The sequence below is a fragment of the Podarcis muralis genome, chromosome 7 (genome assembly GCF_964188315.1).
Source record: "Podarcis muralis chromosome 7, rPodMur119.hap1.1, whole genome shotgun sequence".
NCBI lineage: Eukaryota > Metazoa > Chordata > Lepidosauria > Squamata > Lacertidae > Podarcis > Podarcis muralis.
The window spans coordinates 83,641,247-83,661,621 of record NC_135661.1 but is presented as its reverse complement, the minus strand read 5'-3'; the positions used below and the strand labels follow the sequence as shown (position 1 = coordinate 83,661,621).

The window sequence follows — 20,375 nt, the reverse complement described above, 5'->3', positions numbered from 1 at the left end:
ATAAAGGTAAATGAGATTCTGCAGGAAGAAAATTCTGGGCATGCATGAATGTGTATGCCCCTCCTTATTATTGTTAATGAGTTTTTGCCCCTCCTGTTCTGCATAATTTATTTATAGTGCATGGTATCGCCCTGTTTCTTCTGCTCCCGGGAAGAGGGCAAAGGACTACCAGGAATGTATACCTCTTTAAATATAATACAAATAACTAAGCAGGGCGTTGGAGGCCCCCCCCCCCTTGCCGGCCCCTGAAAACCTCCTTAATCCACACCTCTGGTTTTTGCTGAGCATTGCCCGCGGACCTTCAAGCCACGAGGACTAGAAACTTGCCTTCTTTACAAAACAAAAAGCGAAAGCTAGGGTTCTCTGGAGGCTGAATCCTAAAGGCAATGTTGCATTCAGTGCTGAATTCCCACGCTCCCCAGAACTGCAGTGCTGCTACAAAAATCCAAGAGGATCTGTTGCACCGGGCGAGAGGGATTTTTGTAAACTTGCTATGTTAACTTTCAGCGTTTAAATCAGGGCGGTCCAACTTTTCATATCAAGTGGGCCGCGAGTATACTTCGGCACAGAACACTTTGTTGCACAGGGGTGGGGAGCGAGGCCAAAATTGAGGGAACCTTTCCCCCTGCCCCGAGGGACACGGGTGGTGCTGTGGGTTAAACCACAGAGCCCTAGGACTTGCCGATCTGAAGGTCGGCGGTTCGAATCCCCGTGGCGGGGTGAGCTCCTGTTGCTCGGTCCCAGCTCCTGCCAACCTAGCAGTTCGAAGCGCATCAAAGTGCAAGTAGATAAATAGGTACCACTCCGGCGAGAAGGTAAACGGCGTTTCCGTGTGCTGCTCTGGTTCGCCAGAAGCGGCTTAGTCATGCTCGGCCAGTAAAGCGAGATGAGCGCTGCAACCCCAGAGTCGGTCACGACTGGACCTAATGGTCAGGGGTCCCTTTACCTTTACCTTCCCCCTGCCCCAGCCCTTCTGCTGCCTTCCCAAAGCCAGATAAGCAAGCAAGGGCTCCCCTTTTGAGAAGGAGGCACAAATAAATAAATAAATAAATAAATAAATAAATAAATAAATAAATAAAATATATATTTATTTATATATACATACGCCAGCCACTCTGGGCGGCTTCCAACAAAGTATTAAAATACAGTAGTCTGTTAAATATTAAAAGCTTCCCTAAAGAGGGCTGCCTTCAGATGTCTTCTAAAAGTCTGGTAGTTGTTCATCTCTTTGACCTCTGGTGGGAGGGCGTTCCACAGGGCAGGTGCCACCACCGAGAAGGCCCTCTGCCTGTAACTTGGCTTCTCGCAGTGAGGGAACCGCCAGAAGGCCCTCAGCACTGGACCTCAGTGTCTGGGCAGAACGATGGGGGTGGAGACGCTCCTTCAGGTATACTGGACTGAGGCCGTTTAGGGCTTTAAAGATCTGACCGGGTCCTAAAGCCTCCCTTTTCCTTCCCAGACTTGGCAAAGCACTATGTTTTGGGAAGGAGAAGGGAGGACTCCAGGACCCTGCCAGAGTCCTCACGCCTCCTTCCCAAAGCCCAGCGCCATGCTTACCTGGCTGTGCAATGGCAGCACAGAGGGCTGGGGTGGAGGGCTGCCCAATGTTGCCCAGGGCCGCTGAAAAAGGCCTCAAGGGCCACACGTTGGACAACCCCGATGTTGATCAATCTGGGTAAGGAATAAGAAGGGGGTCAGAATCCAGGAGGGCTTGGAATCCCGAAAGATCCTGCTCCTGTTCCTGACACAGCCAGCTGTTCCTTGTCTTCCAGGTGGAGCTGACGGGGAGCAGCATCTTCGATTACGTCCACCCTGGAGACCACCCTGAGGTCGCTGAGCAGCTGGGCCTAAAGCCTCCCTCGGAGACGTCTCACTCGACGCGCCAGAAAGCGCCCACCCTGGCCACTGCCACCTCCTCTTCTGGGCTGACGGAGACCTCTGAATCTGGTATGCCTTCTGGGTAACTGCAAGAGGGGAGAGGGCTCCTGTGCTCAGATCCTGTTCACTGGTTTCCCCATAACGGGCGTCTGCTTGGCCACTGCGAGAACAGGATACTGGACTCGACAGGCCACCAGCCTGACCCAGCAGGTTATTCTTACTTTCTTGCGTGCCCATGCTTCAAGCACACCGGGAAATGGGTGTATTGCAAGCATGGAAGCGGTGTGCGGTTGCTCAGGTCATGGGGAACAGGCACTTGGCGCATGCTCAGAGGCGCCCTCTCACCTCCAGGGCTAGAGCAAAGCCATCTGTTTCAAGGGGGGGACCACCTATGGCTCCAAGGAACAGCGACAGGGAATTTCATTTGACGTTTCTGGCTCTCATCAGAGGTTTCTTGGCTGAGAGCCATGATAACTGAAGCCAGTTTAATATCCAGTGTGGACTAGCATCTATAAATGAATTAAAACTTGGTCCCGAACCAGCCTACCCCCACCAGATTCTCTCTTTTTGTCAGTGTTTGCAGTCCATCACCCAGTCTCCTCCTCTTCCATTGTTCTTGTTGTTTTTGAGTCGTTTAGTCATGTCCGATTCTTCGTGACCCCCTGGACCAGAGCACGCCAGGCACTCCTGTCTTCCACTGCCTCCCGCAGTTTGGTCAGACTCATGCTGGTAGCTTCGAGGACACTGTCCAACCATCTCGTCCTCTGTCGTCCCCTTCTCCTTGTGCCCTCCATCTTTCCCAACATCAGGGTCTTTTCCAGGGAGTCTTCTCTTCTCATGAGGTGGCCAAAGTATTGGAGCCTCAGCTTCAGGATCTGTCCTTCCAGTGAGCACTCAGGGCTGATTTCCTTAAGAATGGAGAGGTTTGATCTTCTTGCAGTCCATGGGACTCTCAAGAGTCTCTTCCATAATACTGGCTATATAGTATTTCACCTTCATTAGCTCAGCAATCTTTACAACACCCCAGCGAGGTAGACCACCCCTGCAGTCTTGACATTGCAGATTGGGCTACTGAGGCTAAGAACATGCCTGTGACCAGGGCCGTCTTAAGCATATGCGGCGCCCGGGTACAAAGATTCACCCAGCGCCCCCCCCCCCCCGGTTGCACAGGTTGCCAACGCCTCAGCAGCAACAGGGAAGCGGTAGCGGCGGCAGCAGAGCAAGGCCGGGGCTGGGCGCCTGGGGGGGTGGATGGGCAAGCAGAGCCCAGCGTAACAACAGTCAAGCCCAAGGTGGCAGTGGCGGCGACTGAGCAAAACCGGGTGCCTCGTGTGAGCAGTGTGCGCTGGGCGGGCCTTTCGATGGCCCGCCAATCCCAGGTGTGCAGGAGGGCATAGCTGGCTGGCTGCCTCAGTGCCTCACTCACCTGCAGCAGAAGAGCTGCGGCGCTCCGACGGGCTCTGCTTGACTCGACTCGGCAGCGGCTCTTGGCTCTTCCCAATCCCCAGACTCCAAATCTCAGCCCCGGACTGAGAGCCCGGCGTCCGGGTGCCCCGCAACCCTAGCACCTATGGGTAAGACGGCCCTGCCTATGACCAAGTGAATTTGTGGCCGTGGCAATGGTTGTGTGCTGGTCCCAGGGGGTTACCATGCAGCATGGTCTGAGTCCAGTCCGTGGTCGATGGTGTGGTATGGAGGCTGTCCGTCAAGGCTGATGCGGGGTCCAAGGCAAGGAGCCGGATGTAGTCAGGAGCTCTGGCAGAAGAGCAGGACAGGATGCCAGCAGGAACAGGTTACCAACAATGTTGCTCCTGGGACTGGGCTGGCTAGCTTTTATCTGCCCCGACGCATAGGGCGGTCCCAGTCCACAGGTGACTCGCCTCTCCTGGCCTGGAGACGAGCACTCCTCCTGAGGGAACTTAGTTCCCTCTGCCTCTCTGCCCTGAGCGTCTGCAGCTCAGGAGAGGCTGGAGGGTTACTGGACCCAGAGGCAACCTCAGCTTCCTCTGACAGGGCTGAGAGTGGAGTACCTGCAGGCAATGGGTCCTCCATCACCTCAGGAGCCAGAGCAGACTCAGCTGGTGCCTGCACCTGAGGATCCAGCACAGGTGAGGACCCTTCAGGCTCAAGCCCCAGCCCCGGCTCAGCTGGTTCTGGAGACGGGGACTCCTGTTCAGGCTGGGATTCCTCAGGTTCAGCCTCTGAATCCGATTCCCAGGCCATCACAGGTTGAACCTGGAATATTCCAGCTCAGGCTCCTGGGATCACACGTCATCGCATGCAGTTGTGTGGGTTTGCGGCCCCAGTGGGTTTTCTCCCGAGGAAAACGCTCGTGGGAAGCTGGAATCGTGAATCAATCTAGCCTGCAAAGGCAGCCAGGAAGCCTCTTTCAGAACACTACTTTCTCTTGCAGACAGAGGGGAAGAGACCTGGGTGCATAATTGGAGCACAATGACCCCCCTCTACTCCCTTCCCCCATGGACGCCTCCAGCTCTAACCACTGGCCAGCATTTCCCTCCCCAGGGAGTTGGTGAGAAATAAATCTTTTGAAGAAAGGGGGAGGGGAATCCCAGATAGCTGACACGATTAATTTTTAAAGCTATTTATCTAGTACCAATTTATTTTTGACGGCAAACAGAAACGCCGGCACAGAATCTTCTGAACAGGCCTCTTCTCTTCCAAACAGTGGAGCTCACTCCTTTCCCCCAAATCTGGAAGAGAATCCATGCAAGGGTCATAGCTCAGTGCTAGAGCATCTGCGATGTGTGCAGAAGGCCATAGGTTCAAACCCCGGTGTCTCTAGGTAGGGCCGGGAAAGATTCCTGCCTGAAACCCTGGGGAGGTTCTGCCGGTCAGTGTTAGACCAAGGGCTGCCAATTCCAAGCCCTCCAGATGTGTTGGACTACAATTCCTAGCATCCCCGGCCATGGGTCATGCCGGCAGCGACTGATGGGAGTTGTAGTTCAAAACACCTGGAGAGTGCCAGGTTGGGGGAAAGCCAGAGCAGACAACACCGACCTGGGTGAACAAATGACTCTGGCCCCATTCACGCTGTAAATTTAAAACGCTATGATTCAGCTCTAAGCAGACGTGGCTTTCGCCAAAGAATCCTCGGAACTGTTGCCTGTTAAGGCTTAACCCTGTTCCCCCTCCTACAGTTCCCAGAATGACTTACAATCAATCCCTCCTCCCAGGGAACTCTGGGAATTGTAGTTCTGGGAGAGGAGCAGGGGGGTCTCCTAACAATTCTCAGTGCCCTGAACAAACTACAACTCCCAGGATTCTCTGGGGGAAGCCGTGACTGCTCAGAGGGGAAATGTAGAGTCACAAAATTGTAGAGGGACCACTAGGATCATCTTTGGCCCAACATGGGGCTCGAACCCACAAGATGAAGAGTCTCACGCTCATGCTTGGACTACTGCAATGCGCTCTATGTGGGGCTACCTTTGAAGGTGACCCGGAAACTACAAGTAATCCAGAATGCGGCAGCTAGACTGGTGACTGGGGGGCCCCGCCGAGACCATATAACACCTGTCTTGAAAGACCTACATTGGCTCCCAGTACGTTTCCGAGCCCAATTCAAAGTGTTGGTGCTGACCTTTAAAGCCCTAAACGGCCTTGGCCCAGTATACCTGAAGGAGCATCTCCACCCCCATCGTTCAGCCTGGACACTGAGGTCCAGCGCCGAGGGCCTTCTGGCGGTTCCCTCGCTGCGAGAAGCCAAATTACAGGGAACCAGGCAGAGGCCTTCTCGGTAGTGGCGCCCGCCCTGTGGAACGCCCTCCCATCAGATGTCAAAGAGAAAAAACAACTACCAACATTTTAGAAGACATCTGAAGGCAGCCCTGTTTAGGGAAGCTTTTAATATTTAATAGGTTATTGTATTTTAGTGTTTTGTTGGAAGCCGCCCAGAGTAGCTGGGGAAACCCAGCCAGATGGGCGGGGTGTAAATAAATTATTATTATTATTATTATTATTATTATTATTATTATTATTATTATACCAACTGAGCTATCACAGTGCTTTAAAGGTATGGTACGGATGTGGCCTCGGTACAAGGCATCTTTCTCTGTTTTTCCTGTGCTGCTCTGAACCTGTTTCGCCCTTGCTTGGCTGCAAGCACCATTGGGCCGATGGGAGGTTGCTGCCCGGGATCAGGCGCCGAGTCTCCAGTAGCTCTTCCCTGCTGCTTCTCTGCAAGCTGACCTGGCGGGTCAGAGGCTGCCGCCGGGTGCCCGGTTTGCCCTCTGCCCCCACCCACTTGCAGACCCGCGAAGGACAGCGAGGGAGAGAGAGAGAGGAGCGAAGCGTAATCTCGCGTCTCCTCCCTGCTCGTTTGGCATCCGCCTGCTCGGCTTTTATCCAGGGAACTTGTGAAAGATTTATACCGAGCTGGAAAGTAAAAGAGAATACGAGATCAGCGTTCTGCCCCTGAGTGTGTTCTCATAAGAATGTGGGGGGAGGAAAGGGGGGGGTCAGATGAGGGGTCTGTCTCATCCAGCAGTCTTGTTCTCAATATGGCCTGGCTAGCTAGATTCCTCTAGGACAGCTTTCACCCCAACCCAATCCCCTTCCAGCTGTTTTGGACTACAGTTCCCATGTGGCTGTGTAACTCTGGGAGCTGCTGGAAATTGTCCAAAACAAGCCGAAAGGGCTGACGCTTTTATAAACATGAGAAGCAGGGATCCCCACAACCGAGTGAAGGAAAACGAAAGGTGTGCTGGTTGCTCAGATAAAACATTTCTTCTAGACCTGATGTCCTATGTAGGGTGTTGGAGCTGCAAGATGCTAAAATTAAATATATACTTGGTCAGGGTTCCCTCCCCCCTCCCAATTAAAAAGCTAAGCCAGGAACCAGCTCCTCATGTGGCAGGCAGTTCCATAGGTTAAATTGTGCTTTGATGGGAGTGGATGGGAGTTGTGGTCCAAAACAGGTTGATGAAGGCTGATCTGTGAGTCCTGATTGCAGCCTCCTGTGGTTGCTTGTTTCGTTACAGTTGGGTTAGGTTAGGGTTTCTTTGTTTATTTCACTACATTTGTATCCAACATTCTTCCTCCAAGGAGCTCAAGGTGGCATATATAACCCCCCCCCCCAATTTAATTCCCACAACGACCTGCTGAGGTAGGCTGGGTGGAGAGGTAGTGACTAGCTGAGCTTCGTGGCTGTGCAATCCAGATTTTGGTTTTTATGACCTTCAATAGTTCATTGTAGACAGCATCTTAAAAAGCAGAGACCTCACCTTGCCAACAGAGGTCCGTATAGTTAAAGCTATGGTTTTCCCAGTAGTGATGTATGGAAGTGAGAGCTGGACCATAAAGAAGGCTGATCGCCGAAGAATTGATGCTTTTGAACTATGGTGCTGGAGGAGACTCTTGAGAGTCCCATGGACTGCAAGAAGATCAAACCTTTCCATTCTGAAGGAAATCAGCCCCGAGTGCTCACTGGAAGGACAGATCCTGAAGCTGAGGCTCCAATACTTTGGCCACCTCATGAGAAGAGAAGACTCCCTGGAAAAGACCCTGATGTTGGGAAAGATGGAGGGCACAAGGAGAAGGGGACAACAGAGGACGAGATGGTGGGACAGTGTTCACAAAGCTACCAGGATGAGTTTGACTAAACTGTGGGAGGCAGTGGAAGACAGGAGTGCCTGGGATGCTCTGGTCCATGGGGTCATGAAGAGTCGGGCATGGCTAAACAACAACAATCTGATGTTGCTCTAGGCCACATCACTGTTCCTCACACAAACTCCAGAGCATCTGTGAAGGAGTTAAGTCGAGCTGGTCCCGACACAGATTCTTCTTGCATCCCTTCTTTGCACCCCTACTCTCTGCTTTCGGCCTTCAACCAGTTTCTGAGTCATATAACGATCATTTTCTTACCAATAACTGCCAAGTTCGCTCAAGAGCCTTTGATGAGCTTTTGAGATGTTCAGCTATATAAGATTGTTTCCAGCTAAGTCCTGCTCAAAGTAGACCCGTGAAATTAATCTAGGTTGGTCATGCCCATTAATTTCAGTGGATCTGAGTATGACTAGCATCTGATCCAACCTCTCATGTCTATCAGATCACCCCTGGCCACGTGATTTTTGAGACACACAAACAATTACAAAAGGCTAGAGTGAGGCAGGACCGCCCATTGCAGAAACCGTGCTGATTCTTCCTCCGCATGGCTTGTTCTTCCATTTACTTAAAAATACTAGCTTTAATAATGGTCCCTGCAAATTTACCTAGGAGAAAAAAAATAAGGTAGTGAGTCTGTAATAGCAAATGCCCACCACATTCCTTAATGCTTAGGTTACCTTCCACTCCTCTGGGAAGAAAGAATCTGATTTTTAACGCTGAATATTTATGTTAAAAGATCAGCAGTTTTGCATTTGAGTTCTTTAAGGACTCTTGGGTGAATGCCATCTGGCTCTGACTTCTTGTTAGTTTGTGATTTGTCAATTAGCTCTTAAAGTTCACTCTTTATCACCTCTATTTGACATAGCTCTGCAAACGCTTCTCTTCACCCCCACCCCCCACCCCGCGTGAAAACAGTAGCCCAGATATGGACATCTTCCACGGGGAAGGCCAACACACAAATACAATGCGCCATTCTTCTTCAAAACTCTCCATTCTATGGAAAGTCATCTAAAGATCTTCTGGCTCCCTGGTTTCCTGTTCCTAATGTGTCCAAACTTGGCAAAACTTCTGCTTCTTAAAAGGAAGTCCGCTCACCATTTACGGTGTCCTTGACACAGCTGTTTAACCACGCTGGCATCCTCCTGGACATTTCCACAGGGTTATTGTATAGGTAAAAGGTAAAGAGGGGACGCGGGTGGCGCTGTGGGTTATACCTCAGCGCCTAGGACTTGCCGATCACATGGTCGGCGGTTCGAATCCCCGCGGCGGGGTGCACTCCCGCTGCTCAGTCCCAGCGCCTGCCAACCTAGCAGTTCGAAAGCACCCCCGGGTGCAAGTAGATAAATAGGGACCGCTTACTAGCGGGAAGGTAAACGGCGTTTCCGTGTGCGGCTCTGGCTTGCCAGAGCAGCTTCGTCACGCTGGCCGGAAGTGTCTGCGGACAGCGCTGGCTCCCGGCCTATAGAGTGAGATGAGCGCACAACCCCAGAGTCTGTCAAGACTGGCCCGTACGGGCAGGGGTACCTTTACCTTTACTAAAAGGTAAAGGGACCCCTGACCGTTAGGTCCAGTCATGGACGACTCTGGGGTTGCAGTACTCATCTTGCTCTATAGGCCGAGGGAGCTGGCGTACAGCTTCCGGGTCATGTGGCCAGCATGACTAAGCCGCTTCTGGCAAACCAGAGCAGCGCACGGAAATGCCATTTACCTTCCCGCCGGATCGGTACCTATTTATCTACTTGCACTTTGACGTGCTTTCAAACTGCTAGGTTGGCAGGAGCAGGGACCCAGCAACGGGAGCTCACCCCATCACGGGGATTCGAACCGCCGACCTTCTGATCGGCAAGTCCTAGGCTCTGTGGTTTAACCCACAGCGCCACCCGCGTCCCTCTACCGTATAGGTACGAATCCTGATTGCTGGTTGGCCATTGTGAGGGCAGGATGCTGGAACATGTGGGCCATTGGCCTGGTCCAACAGGCTCCGCTTATGTTCTTGGAACAGCTCCTAATATTGAAGTTGTGACACCTGCCTGTCTCTGTGTCTTAGATCCAGCCAGCTCCCATCCTGCTGAGGGCGACGTTCTGGACCGCTCCTTTTTCATCCGTCTGAAATCCACCCTGACCAAGAGAGGGCTTCACGTGAAAACCTCCGGCTACAAGGTAAAATGACGCCCGCTCCGGCTGTGGGTTTTACTTCCTCTTTATTTATTAAAGATTTTCTTGATTTACAAAAGTGTGTTCAATGTCTCTCTCTCTCGTATTTCCCCCCCCCCCCATGTAACATTTTTACAAATCAGTTTCATTTGTTGAGACATTAGGAAGAACAGGGGGAAAGAGGTTGGGGGGAGAGATGGGTGGGGTGGCGATGTTTCTATTTTACTTACTATATGTGGGGTTTGGTGTCAGCGTTGCTTGTGCAGGTTCTCTGCTGTTCGCTTGTGTTCCTTTGGTGGTGAGAGAGGTTGGGGTTGGCCTAGGGTGTGGTTGTTCATTTGTGGTTGGCTGTGGTGGTCTTTCTTTTCACGTGTGAGTGAGGTGGGTGGGTGTTTTGGATCAGGTTAGCCATATTGATTTGTATGCTGTTGGTGGATTTTTGTCGTTGTCTTGTTGGGCTGTGTATGTGATAAAGGGGAGCCATACCGGGGTGAAGGCATCTTCTTCTATTTGTCCCTGTGTCAGTTTCAGTTTATTGGTTAATTTTTCTAGTAGGGCTGTTTCCCATCCTATTTGGTACCATTGGTCCATGCTTACTCCTGACAGGTCTCTTCAGTGTCTGGCTATGTGGGGAGGGGGGGGGGCACTGTTGACAACCTGTCTTGTGGCTGGGGGGGGGGGAGTGGAAGTGCAGAATTTCCTTTTTTTCCCTCCCCCCCCCCCACAATAATATTTATTGAATTTCATACAAACACAACACATACTATACATTCAATAAAACAAAAATAAGAAAAATAAAAAATAAAACAAATATAACAAATAATAACCAAGGATACAAACACCAACACATATACATTAAGAGGTAATTAATTAACTTCCAACTTCATAAACATATTACTTGACTTCCTCTAATCTTTTCCATCTGAATTTCCTTATAATTGAGTGTAGCAGTTTTCCAGTTCATTATTCAAAAAACAATATTCCAATTATAATCAAATTTCTTAACTTTGCTTAACATTATATTTCTCATTTATTTGTTTAATTCTAATTTAATCCTAGGCCTATTTGGTACTTTCAAGTAGTTACTAATCTTTAATATTACTATATTTGTTCAAATAATCTTTAAATTTCTTCCAATCATCTTGAGGAAGTGCAGAATTCCCAATGTGCATCTGAAAACAGCAGCAAAGAATCAAGTCGCTAGTCCTTAAGACGTCACCTTGTATAGGCAATCTCAAAAGCAGTGTTCTTAGAAATCAGGCCTGGGGCTTTCAGGTTTGCCTCCTGCCGCACAGCTAACAGGCGCAGAGTAATGCACACAGAATAAAATCCTGCAGGGTGCAGGGAGCGGTGCAGATGTGTGTGCGTTCTTTGCAGGTTGCAGAATTCTGCTTTTCTCGATGCAGAATGTGGTTCGCCTTTGCACAAAAACGTATAACGTTTTCCCATTTGGAAAAAAAAAAGTAGTTGCGCAGAATATCTAAGCTGCAACTTAGAGCCAAAGTGGTGGTTGTGGCTGGACCAGGATTTAAATGAAACAAAATTACTGTATTTTTCGCCCTATAGGGCGCACCTAGTTTTTTTGGGGGGGAAATAAAGGGGGGGAAATTATTTTTCCCCCAGGCGCAGGGCTGGGGCGGGGGAAGCCCGAGCTTCCCCCGACCCCAGCCCCCAGAACAGGCTGCTATCCGCAAGCCTTGGGAGCCCGGCGGGAACTCCCGCCGGTCTCCCCAGGCTTGCGGATATCTGCCCGAAGCCCGGGGCGCGCTCCGCTGCGCTCCCCGGGTTTCGGGCTGCAGGCTGCTGCCCGCAAGCCTTGGGAGCCCGGCACGACTTCCCGCCGGGCTCCCAAGGCTTGCGAATAGCTTCCTGAAGCCTGGAGAGCGAGAGGGGTCAGTGCGCACCGACCCCTCTCGCTCTCCAGGCTTCAGCGAAAGCCTGCACTCGCCCCATAGGATGCAAACACATTTCCCCTTCATTTTCGGAGGGGAAAAAGTGCGTCCTATAGGGCGAAAAATACGGTAGGTAGGATTCCTGCTGCTGGCATGAGACGATAGAATCAGAGAATTGTAGAGTTGGGAGGGACCACGAAGATAATCTAGTGCGACCCCCTGCAGTGCAGGGATCACCCAAAGTGGGACTTGAACCCACAACCCTGAGATGAAGAGTCATGCCGGATCAGACCAAAGGTCCATTTACTCCAGTGTCCCACGTTTTGCCACAGGGACCAGCCAGAAGCTCTCAAGCAGGGCATGAAGGCAGCAGCCGTTCCTCCCTTCTATCCCCAAGCACCTGGGATTCAGAGGTAGACTCCTTCTGAATCTGGAGGTTTCATGTCGCCATCACTGTTAGTCGCTGTTCGATAGAGCTGCCCGCGGTGGCTGGGCTTAATCTGCTTTCAAAGCCACCAGAGTCGCTGGCCAGCACAGTGCCTTGTGGCACTGAGTTCCACAAGCAAAACTTTCACACTTTTGTGAAGAAGTGTTCTTTCGCATTCAGTGAATCTAATATGCTGAGATTCACTGAGCAATTCCACGCTCTAATATTACGGAAGGGAGGGAAAACAAGGCTTTCTCCATGCCCATTGTACGGTTACAGCCAACAAAGTTCTGCTCAGAGAGTAGACTCACTAAAATGGGTCTACTCATAACCCAAGCTAGTTATGTTCATTGGGTCTTCTCTCCCTAATGTTGGATACAACCCATAATTTTCATGACTTCCCATCCAAGTTGCCCCCCAGCTCCTAAACTGAAACATTTGATCCTTTCCTTGCAAAATTCCCCCAATAGCTCCATGGAGGAGTCCCTCCTTTTCTGAAACCCATTTTGGGGGTAGAATGCGGGCATGAGCCAGCAGCCTTCTGGTAAGATTAATGTTTTTAAGGGAGATGGGGATGCTTTAAATTGTTGTCTAATTAAGCGTGCAGTGGTACCTTGGTTTAAGAACAGCTTAGTTTATGAACAACTTGGATTAAGAACGCTGCAAAAGTAGGTGTTTTGGTTTGTGAACTTTGCCTTGGAATAAGGACATGTTTCGCTTCCTGTTGAGTTTGTTCCATTTGTAAATTGAGTCCCCCGCTGCTATGGGAAAAAATGCCTTGGTTTAAGAACGCTTTGGTTTAAGAATGGACTTCCAGAACGGATTAAGTTTGGAAACCAAGGTACCACTATATTTTAATTAGTTTGTATTCATTAGTATTAATGGATTTAAGTATTTTTATTAAGTGTTTTTTATATTGTAATTTTATGTTGATTTCCCAAATTTTATTCCGATTATCGCAATTATTTCCAGATTAATACTTTGTTTAAATGACTTCCTATGCGCCATTCTTGATGATGATGATGATGATGATGATGATATGATGATGATGATGAGGTTCTCCTGTCCGTGCCCCCTCCCTCAAACCCGCTTCTCCCGCTCTCCCTCGCCCCCTGCAGGTGATCCACGTCACGGGCCGCCTCCGCCCCCGGCTGCCCTCCTTCTCGCACGCCCACTCCCTGCTGGGCCGTGTGATGGGGCTGGTGGCGCTGGCCCACACCCTGCCCCCTTCCACGCTCAGCGAGGTACGCATCGAGTGCCACATGTTTGTCTTCCGGGTCAACATGGACTTGCAGATCGTGTACTGCGAGAGCAGGTGGGTTGCCAGAGCCCTCTGGGCTGCTTTTTGCCATTCTCAGGGAACGCGGGCATCTGTGGGCAAGAGACGGCTGAAAAAGTCACGGCGCCCGAGTGAGTTGGAAATCGAAGTTACGCACACAGCACTTCAAAGGATGGTGGCTTTCTGTTGTCTTTATTTCTTCCCTCCCTTGGTTTCTGCTATTGCCTCTAGATTTGCTGCTCCTGTCCCCCAGCCCCCCACCCATATTGTATCTGAGCCAAAGTCCACATAATTGTTCCTATATCCTCCCCCTGACTCCTTTCCCTGCCCACGTTCCTTCTGTTGTTTCCCTCTGCCTGGTTTGGATAGTAAGCTCCTTGGGGCAGGGCTCTGTCACACCTCTTTCTTGTAAGGTGCTGTACGCACAGATGGCCCCGTATGAATGAATGGATCTCCTGCTCAGCCCTTCCATAATCTGCCTTCCTTTTTCCTCTCTCTTCCCCTGACACCCCCACCCCCACCCCAGGATCAGCGATTATATGGACTTGACCCCCTCGGAGCTCGTGGGCAAAAGCTGCTACCAGTTCATTCACGGCGAGGATGTGGAGGGAATCCGGCAAAGTCACCTGGACTGTACGTTGGCTTCGTAATGGTGTTGACGGCGATAGTCTTTTTTGTTTTAGAGCATCCCGTGCACGTTCCTGGGTTGTGCCAGAGCTCCCATCTAGTCCAGGGCATGCCCTCGAAAAGCTAGAATTCCTGGCACCCTTAGCGAACTACAGATCCCAGGATTCGGGGCAGGGGAGTCCATGTACTTTAAAAACAGGCAGCCTTTGGCAAGTCCACAAGCAGAATCCACCAATAATAATACAGTGGTGCCTCGCAAGACGAAAAGAATCCGTTCCGCGATTCTCTTCGTCTAGCGGTTTTTTCGTCTTGCGAAGCAACCCTATTAGCGGCTAAGCGGATTAGCGCTATTAGCGGTTTAGCGGCTTAGCGGCTATTAAAGGCTTAGCGGCTTAGCTGCTAAAAGGCTATTAGCGGCTTAGCAGCTTAGAAAAAGGGGGGGAGCGAGAAAAAAATCGCAAGACAAGCAAGACTTTCGTCTTGCGAAGCAAGCCCATAGGGAAAATCGTCTTGCGAAGCAACTCAGAAACGGAAAACCCTTTCGTCTAGCGGGTTTTCCATCTTGCGAGGCATTCGTCTTGCGGGGCACCACTGTAATAATAATAATAATAATAATAATAATAATAATAATAATAATAATAATAAAATAATTTATTTATACCCCACCCTCCCCGGCCAGAGCCAGGCTCAGGGCGGCTAACACCAGTAAAAATTACAGTAAAAACATAATAGGGGGGGAAAAACCAATTTAAAATACAGGTTAAAATGCAATTTACAATGCAGCCTCATTTTAAAAGTGGCCCATAGATCAAAACCATAAGGGGAGGGAAACATAAGGGTCAGACTGAGTCCAAACCAAAGGCCAGGTGGAACAGCTCTGTCTTGCAGGCCCTGCGGAAAGATGTCAAGTCCCACAGGGCCCTAGTCTCTTGTGACAGAGCGTTCCACCAAGTCGGGGCCAGTACTGAAAAGGCCCTGGCCCTAGCTGAGACCAATCTAACCACCTTGTGACTTGGGACCTCCAAAATGTTGTCATTTGTGGACCTTTCCCCTTGGATTCCCCAGGGACTGATATTCAGAGGCTTGGGCTGCTTTGGTCTGGTCCGCCAGGGCTCCGCTTAGAATCATAGAGTTGGAAGGGACTGCATCTAACCCTCTTTAATGCAGGAATTTTTTGCCCAATGTGGGGCTCAAACCCGCAAGCCTCAGATTAAGAGTCTCATTCTCTATCGGCTGAGCTTTTTATGTCGTTCTAGAACATGGCTTGGGACGCAGGTGGCGCTGTGGGTTAAACCACAGAGCCTAGGACTTGCCAATCAGAAGGTCGGCGGTTCGAATCCCTGCGACTGGGTGAGCTCCCGTTGCTTAGTCCCTGCTCCTGCCAACGTAGCAGTTCGAAAGCACATCAAAGTGCAAGTAGATAAATGGGTACCACTCTGGCGGGAAGGTAAACGACATTTCCGTGCGCTGCTCTGGTTTGCCAGAAGCGGCTTAGTCCTGCTGGCCACATGACCTGTAAGCTGTATGCCGGCTCCCTTGGCCAATACAGCGAGATGAGCGCCGCAACCCCAGAGTCGGCCACGACTGGACCTAATGGTCAGGGGTCCCTTTACCTTTACTAGAACATGGCTGGGCACTCTATGGCCCTCCTGATGTTTGCTGGGATCATTGGGATCATTGATAAAACTTTATTCGCATTAGCCAATGGCCACAGCAACAATAAAACATTACAGTACACACAGAAAGGGAAGTTTGATATAAGAGCACAATTTAAAGTCCTGAATCAGCCGTCAATTAGTGGCCCTTATTCTGATTGCCCCTGCTATGGACCTAGCAACCTTTGCTGCTATCTGCTCATTTTGATCTGATAGAAGAAAGGGCATTGTGGCAGTGGTTGAGCGCCCTGGGATGGTTAGGACGAGTGGAGTGATGATCTCGTTCCTCAGGTCTTTGTAGAGAGTGCAAGACAGGAGGACGTGTGCCACTGTTTCGGTGCTACCGTCTCCACAGGGGGGAAAGACGTTTCTCAGGCGGGATCTTTTGGAATCGACCCTCAAGTACCGCAGATGGCAAAACATCCAGTCTTGCAAGTGTAAAAGCACGTCTGTATTTGGGGATAATAAGTTTGTGCAGATATGGGGCCAGAGAATCAAAATGGAGAGGTGGAAATTGAACATACCAAGGGCAGAATTTCCTTAAAGTGGCCAGGTTGTTCTGATGCTCGATATCTTTCAGACGTTGACCAATTAGACTGTTTGCTTTAGTAGGGCCCGTAGTGAGTAGGTGTTGTGGGGATAGGTCACAAGGGTGAAGTTTTCGATAGACTGTTTTAAGCCAGGCACTTGTATGGGAGTCTTGAAGTACTAGGGATAGTAAACCGGGGGGGGGGGGGGCGGTGAGTTTAGGCGGAGCCAGAAGTTAAGAGTTCTTTGCCAAGTCCGTACTTCTAATGAAGGGAGACTTGTTTGCTGGACTACAGCTTCCATCGTCCCTTGCTGTTGGCCTTGCTGGCTGGGACTGATGGGTGTCGGAGTCTAGCATCACCTGGAGGGCAATGGGTCCCCCCCTACATTACAGACCAAAGGGATCACTGTTTAGGCCAAAGCAATCTCTATAAGCCACCCCTGGCTTCTCCTGATCTGTTTTCAGTCAAGATTCCTGCCTCGTAGGGGGTTGGACTAGATGACCCTTAGGGTCCCTTCCAACTCCACAGTTCTACGATTCTTCTACCCTGGCACCTCTTCAGCTCTGCTGCCTATGCAAAGCACATTGTCCAAGGACCAGTTTGATGCAGTCAGCAGAATCAAGCGGTAAAGCTCTTCCTGGACTGTACTACCTTCCAACAAAGTGGGGGGGGGGGCTGTTGAATTTTTGATTGGCCCCCTCCATTTAAAAAAAACCCTCCTTGCATTTAACAAATCTGTTGTGAAAGAGTGAAGAATTTCAGCCAAGCTCAAGGCTTGCTTTCTACCCAGCTTGCAACCTTCCCTGGTGACCTGAAGTGGTACAGTCTGGGCAAGTCTTCGCCACTGTTCCTCAGCGCTTTGGGGTAGACACAGTTCATGTTTTTCTTCTTAAAACTGTTGTTAACGGCTGTTGTCTCCCCTTCCTCCTCTCCTCCTCCTTTAGTGTTAAACAAGGGGCAGGTGGTGACCCAGTATTACCGTTGGCTGCAGAAGAACGGGGGCTTCGTGTGGGTCCAGTCGTGCGCCACCATCTCGGTCAACGTCAAGAACCCCACCGAGAAGAACATGGTCTGGGTGAACTACATCCTCAGGTAAAGCGTCCCGTCTCGATTTGTGCAAAGTTCAGAGCAAACGGGGGCATATTTTTTAATAGCTTGCCACCTCCGCAGAATTCCCAACACCAGGGGTTGCCATCAGCGCATCCCAGTCAAGGTTGAGGTTGAATCCTGACAAGACAGAAGTACTGTTTTGGGGGGACAGGAGGCAGGCAGGTGTGGAAGACTCCCTGTTCCTGAATGGGGTAACTGTGCCCCTGAAGGACCAGTTCTGGACTCACAGCTGTCCACGGAGGCGCAGGTCAGTTCTGTGTCCAGGGCAGCTGTTTACCAGCTCCATCTGGTATGCAGGCTGAGACCCTCCCTGCCCGCAAACTGTCTTGCCAGAGTCGTGCATGCTCTGGTTATCTCCCGCTTGGACTGCTGCAATGCGCTCTACAAGGGGCTACCTGGACATTATTTTTATTTTTTTAATATTTTGCTGGAAGCTGCTCAGAGTGGCTGGGGCGACCCAGTCAGTGCCAGGAGCTCGTCCTACTCTCGAGTAGGACCCTGGCAGAGACACATGTCTGACTGGCATGTTCTCTCCCTCCCGGTCGATCGTTTGGGAGCTTCAAAAGCTTTCTTCAGCCTGAACATCACAGCAACCGATGTTCAGAGACCGGCACACTTAGGGATCCGCAGAATCTTCGCAGCTTGCGTAACAGACCTCAGCAGCTCAGCATTTTGGCTAATCTACTTTATTTACATATAAACACACATGGAGCACTGCAACATGGCTCCCTCTCTCTCTAGCATCAGAAAGCAAAGAGAAAAAACAAAGGACAATAGTCCCACTTCACGGAACACAGTAACACAAACCTGTCTCCGTCACTTCCCACTTTGTGGAGTCAAAACATATACCGTCATGTGAAAGACAACAATCCCATGACTGCAATCATGGAGCAGGAATTCTAACAGTCAGCTGGGTGGCATATATATAATAAAAATATTTATTATCATTTATTTATCTTGCTCAAGCCCCCACCATCTCCCTCCTAAAAAACAACAACCCCAAAGCTGGCAGTGAGCATGTGTGGAAGTGGTTATTCTGCAAGAACGCAGGCTATTCTTGAAGCAGGCCTCCTCCCACTGGTGTGGCAAAAGTTAGATACTCAGAGGGACCCTTAGGATCTCAGGAAGCAGCCTTACGCAGAGTAATCCCATTGGTCCATCAAGCTCAGTACAGAAACTGAGCGCACTAGGGAGTTTTTCAAATGGGCATTGGATGTTCAGGGTGCCTGGCTGCCTTTTTAAATCTAGATTTTTCAAAGGTTCAGTCCCTGCTCCCTGAGGTCTCAAGTGGCAAAAGTTCATCAAGAGCTTCCACCACACTCAGCCCTTCGGATTCAGAGTCCTTTAAAGGTAAAGGGTAAAGGGACCCCTGACCATTAGGTCTAGTCGTGGCCGACTCAAAGCACCCTGTTAAAGGTGGTTTGCCCTAAGGAAGGTAAAGGTAAAGGGACCCCGACCATTAGGTCCAGTCGTGACCGGCTCTGGGGTTGCGGCGCTCATCTTGCTTTACTGGCCGAGGGAGCCGGCGTACAGCTTCCGGGTCATATGGCCAGCATGACTAAGCCGCTTCTGGTGAACCAGAGCAGTGCACAGAAACGCCATTTACCTTCCCGCTGGAGTGGTGCCAATTTATCTACTTGCACTTTGATGTGCTTTCGAACAGCTAGGTGGGCAGGAGCAGGGACCGAGCAACGGGAGCTCACCCCGTCGTGGGGATTCGAACCGCTGACCTTCTGATCAGCAAGTCCTAGGCTCTGTGGTTTAATCCACAGTCCCGAGTCCTTTAAAGGTAAAAGTAAAGGTACCCCTGCCCGTACGGGCCAGTCGTGTCCGACTGTAGGGTTGTGCGCCCATCTCACTTAAGAGGCCGGGGGCCAGCGCTGTCCGGAGACACTTCCGGGTCACGTGGCCAGCGTGACGAAGCTGCTCTGGCGAGCCGGCACCAGCGCAGCACACGGAAACGCCGTTTACCTTCCCGCTATAAAGCGGTACCTATTTATCTACTTGCACTTAGGGGTGCTTTCGAACTGCTAGGTGGGCAGGAGCTGGGACCGAAAGACGGGAGCTCACCCTGCCGCGGGGATTCGAACTGCCGACCATGCGATCGGCAAGTCCTAGGCTCTGAGGTTTTACCCACAGCGCCACCCACATCCCTACCCGAGTCCTTTACTGCTCCTCAAATCAAGACCACCCCCATCTCTGTTGCCCCAGGTGCAACATTTAAAATCTACTTAAGAACTACCAAATATTCTCTGCTGAAGTCTTTTTTCTCCCTCTTCCCAGCCACGCTTGCCCACTCTTCCAAACAGATAAAAGAGATCTGTGAATGGCTACTGCAGATGGTTATTAATGACTACTTTCCCCCTTTCCCTCCCGATAAAGCAAAGGGAAGCATTATTATGCTAATCCTGCAAGCAATTGCCGATGGTAATGTATGATTTGTAAGGGTGATTAGTATTTTAGTTAATTAGTGCTGTAATTAGAGGCTAATTAACTTTCTTGCAGCCTCCCTGCAAACTTGCTTGCTTCCCTCTCCGCTGCCACCGCCCCGCCAAAACCAACACCACTTTGCAAAGCCGGACGGGGCGGGATTGTTCCTTGGACAGGACAAGGGAGAAAGAAAATGCCCGGGCTGGAAGGCTCTGTGTTTGAGGAACAGCAAAGTGGTGTGTTGAGCTGGAACACACCATTTGTAAGTTGCGGGGAGGGCAGTTTGGCAGTTTCGGGGAGGGAAAGCAGCTGAACTTAGCGGGTGGCGCTGACCCCCAGATTTTGTCTCCTCAATTATATGGCGATGAAGCATCATTCGCAAAGACCCCTGGGAGCAGGGAATGGTGCCTGAGAGTAGCACAAGCATTGCAGCACAGAGGTTGGCAATGGGAAAAAGTGAGTGATGGTATCAGACATAAACTCTCTCTCACTCCCTAGAGCCCAAGCCCCAGATCTGTTTGGACTGCCATATTCACTGTGCACGTCCCTCTATTTTGCATGCCCCTGACATCCCAAATGGGTCCTGGGGCTCCAGGGAAGAACGACGCCTGGGTTCTGAATCGCCTCCTTCCATTGCATCGGCTGCCCTGCGACGATAACTTGCTTTTGGGGGGAGGGACTCTTAACTTGAACTGGTTCCAGCTTTGCTCGCTTGACAATAAAACCCCCAACCCTGCTGTTTTTGGTATGTGTGAATGTAGGGTGTTCTTT

General features: G+C 50.6%; 1 protein-coding gene across 3 annotated transcripts in view; it reads left to right on the top strand.

Moving 5' to 3' along the window:
* NPAS1 (neuronal PAS domain protein 1) overlaps positions 1 to 20,375 on the top strand; it is a 109,814-nt gene that overhangs the window by 79,744 nt on the left and 9,695 nt on the right. For all 3 annotated transcript variants that reach the window (XM_077932277.1, XM_028742157.2, XM_028742156.2), the window contains 5 exons: positions 1,773 to 1,947; positions 9,548 to 9,660; positions 13,092 to 13,288; positions 13,779 to 13,885; positions 17,009 to 17,156. In XM_077932277.1, the coding sequence (XP_077788403.1) occupies positions 1,773 to 1,947; positions 9,548 to 9,660; positions 13,092 to 13,288; positions 13,779 to 13,885; positions 17,009 to 17,156 (740 nt within the window). The remainder of the gene's footprint in view (positions 1 to 1,772; positions 1,948 to 9,547; positions 9,661 to 13,091; positions 13,289 to 13,778; positions 13,886 to 17,008; positions 17,157 to 20,375) is intronic.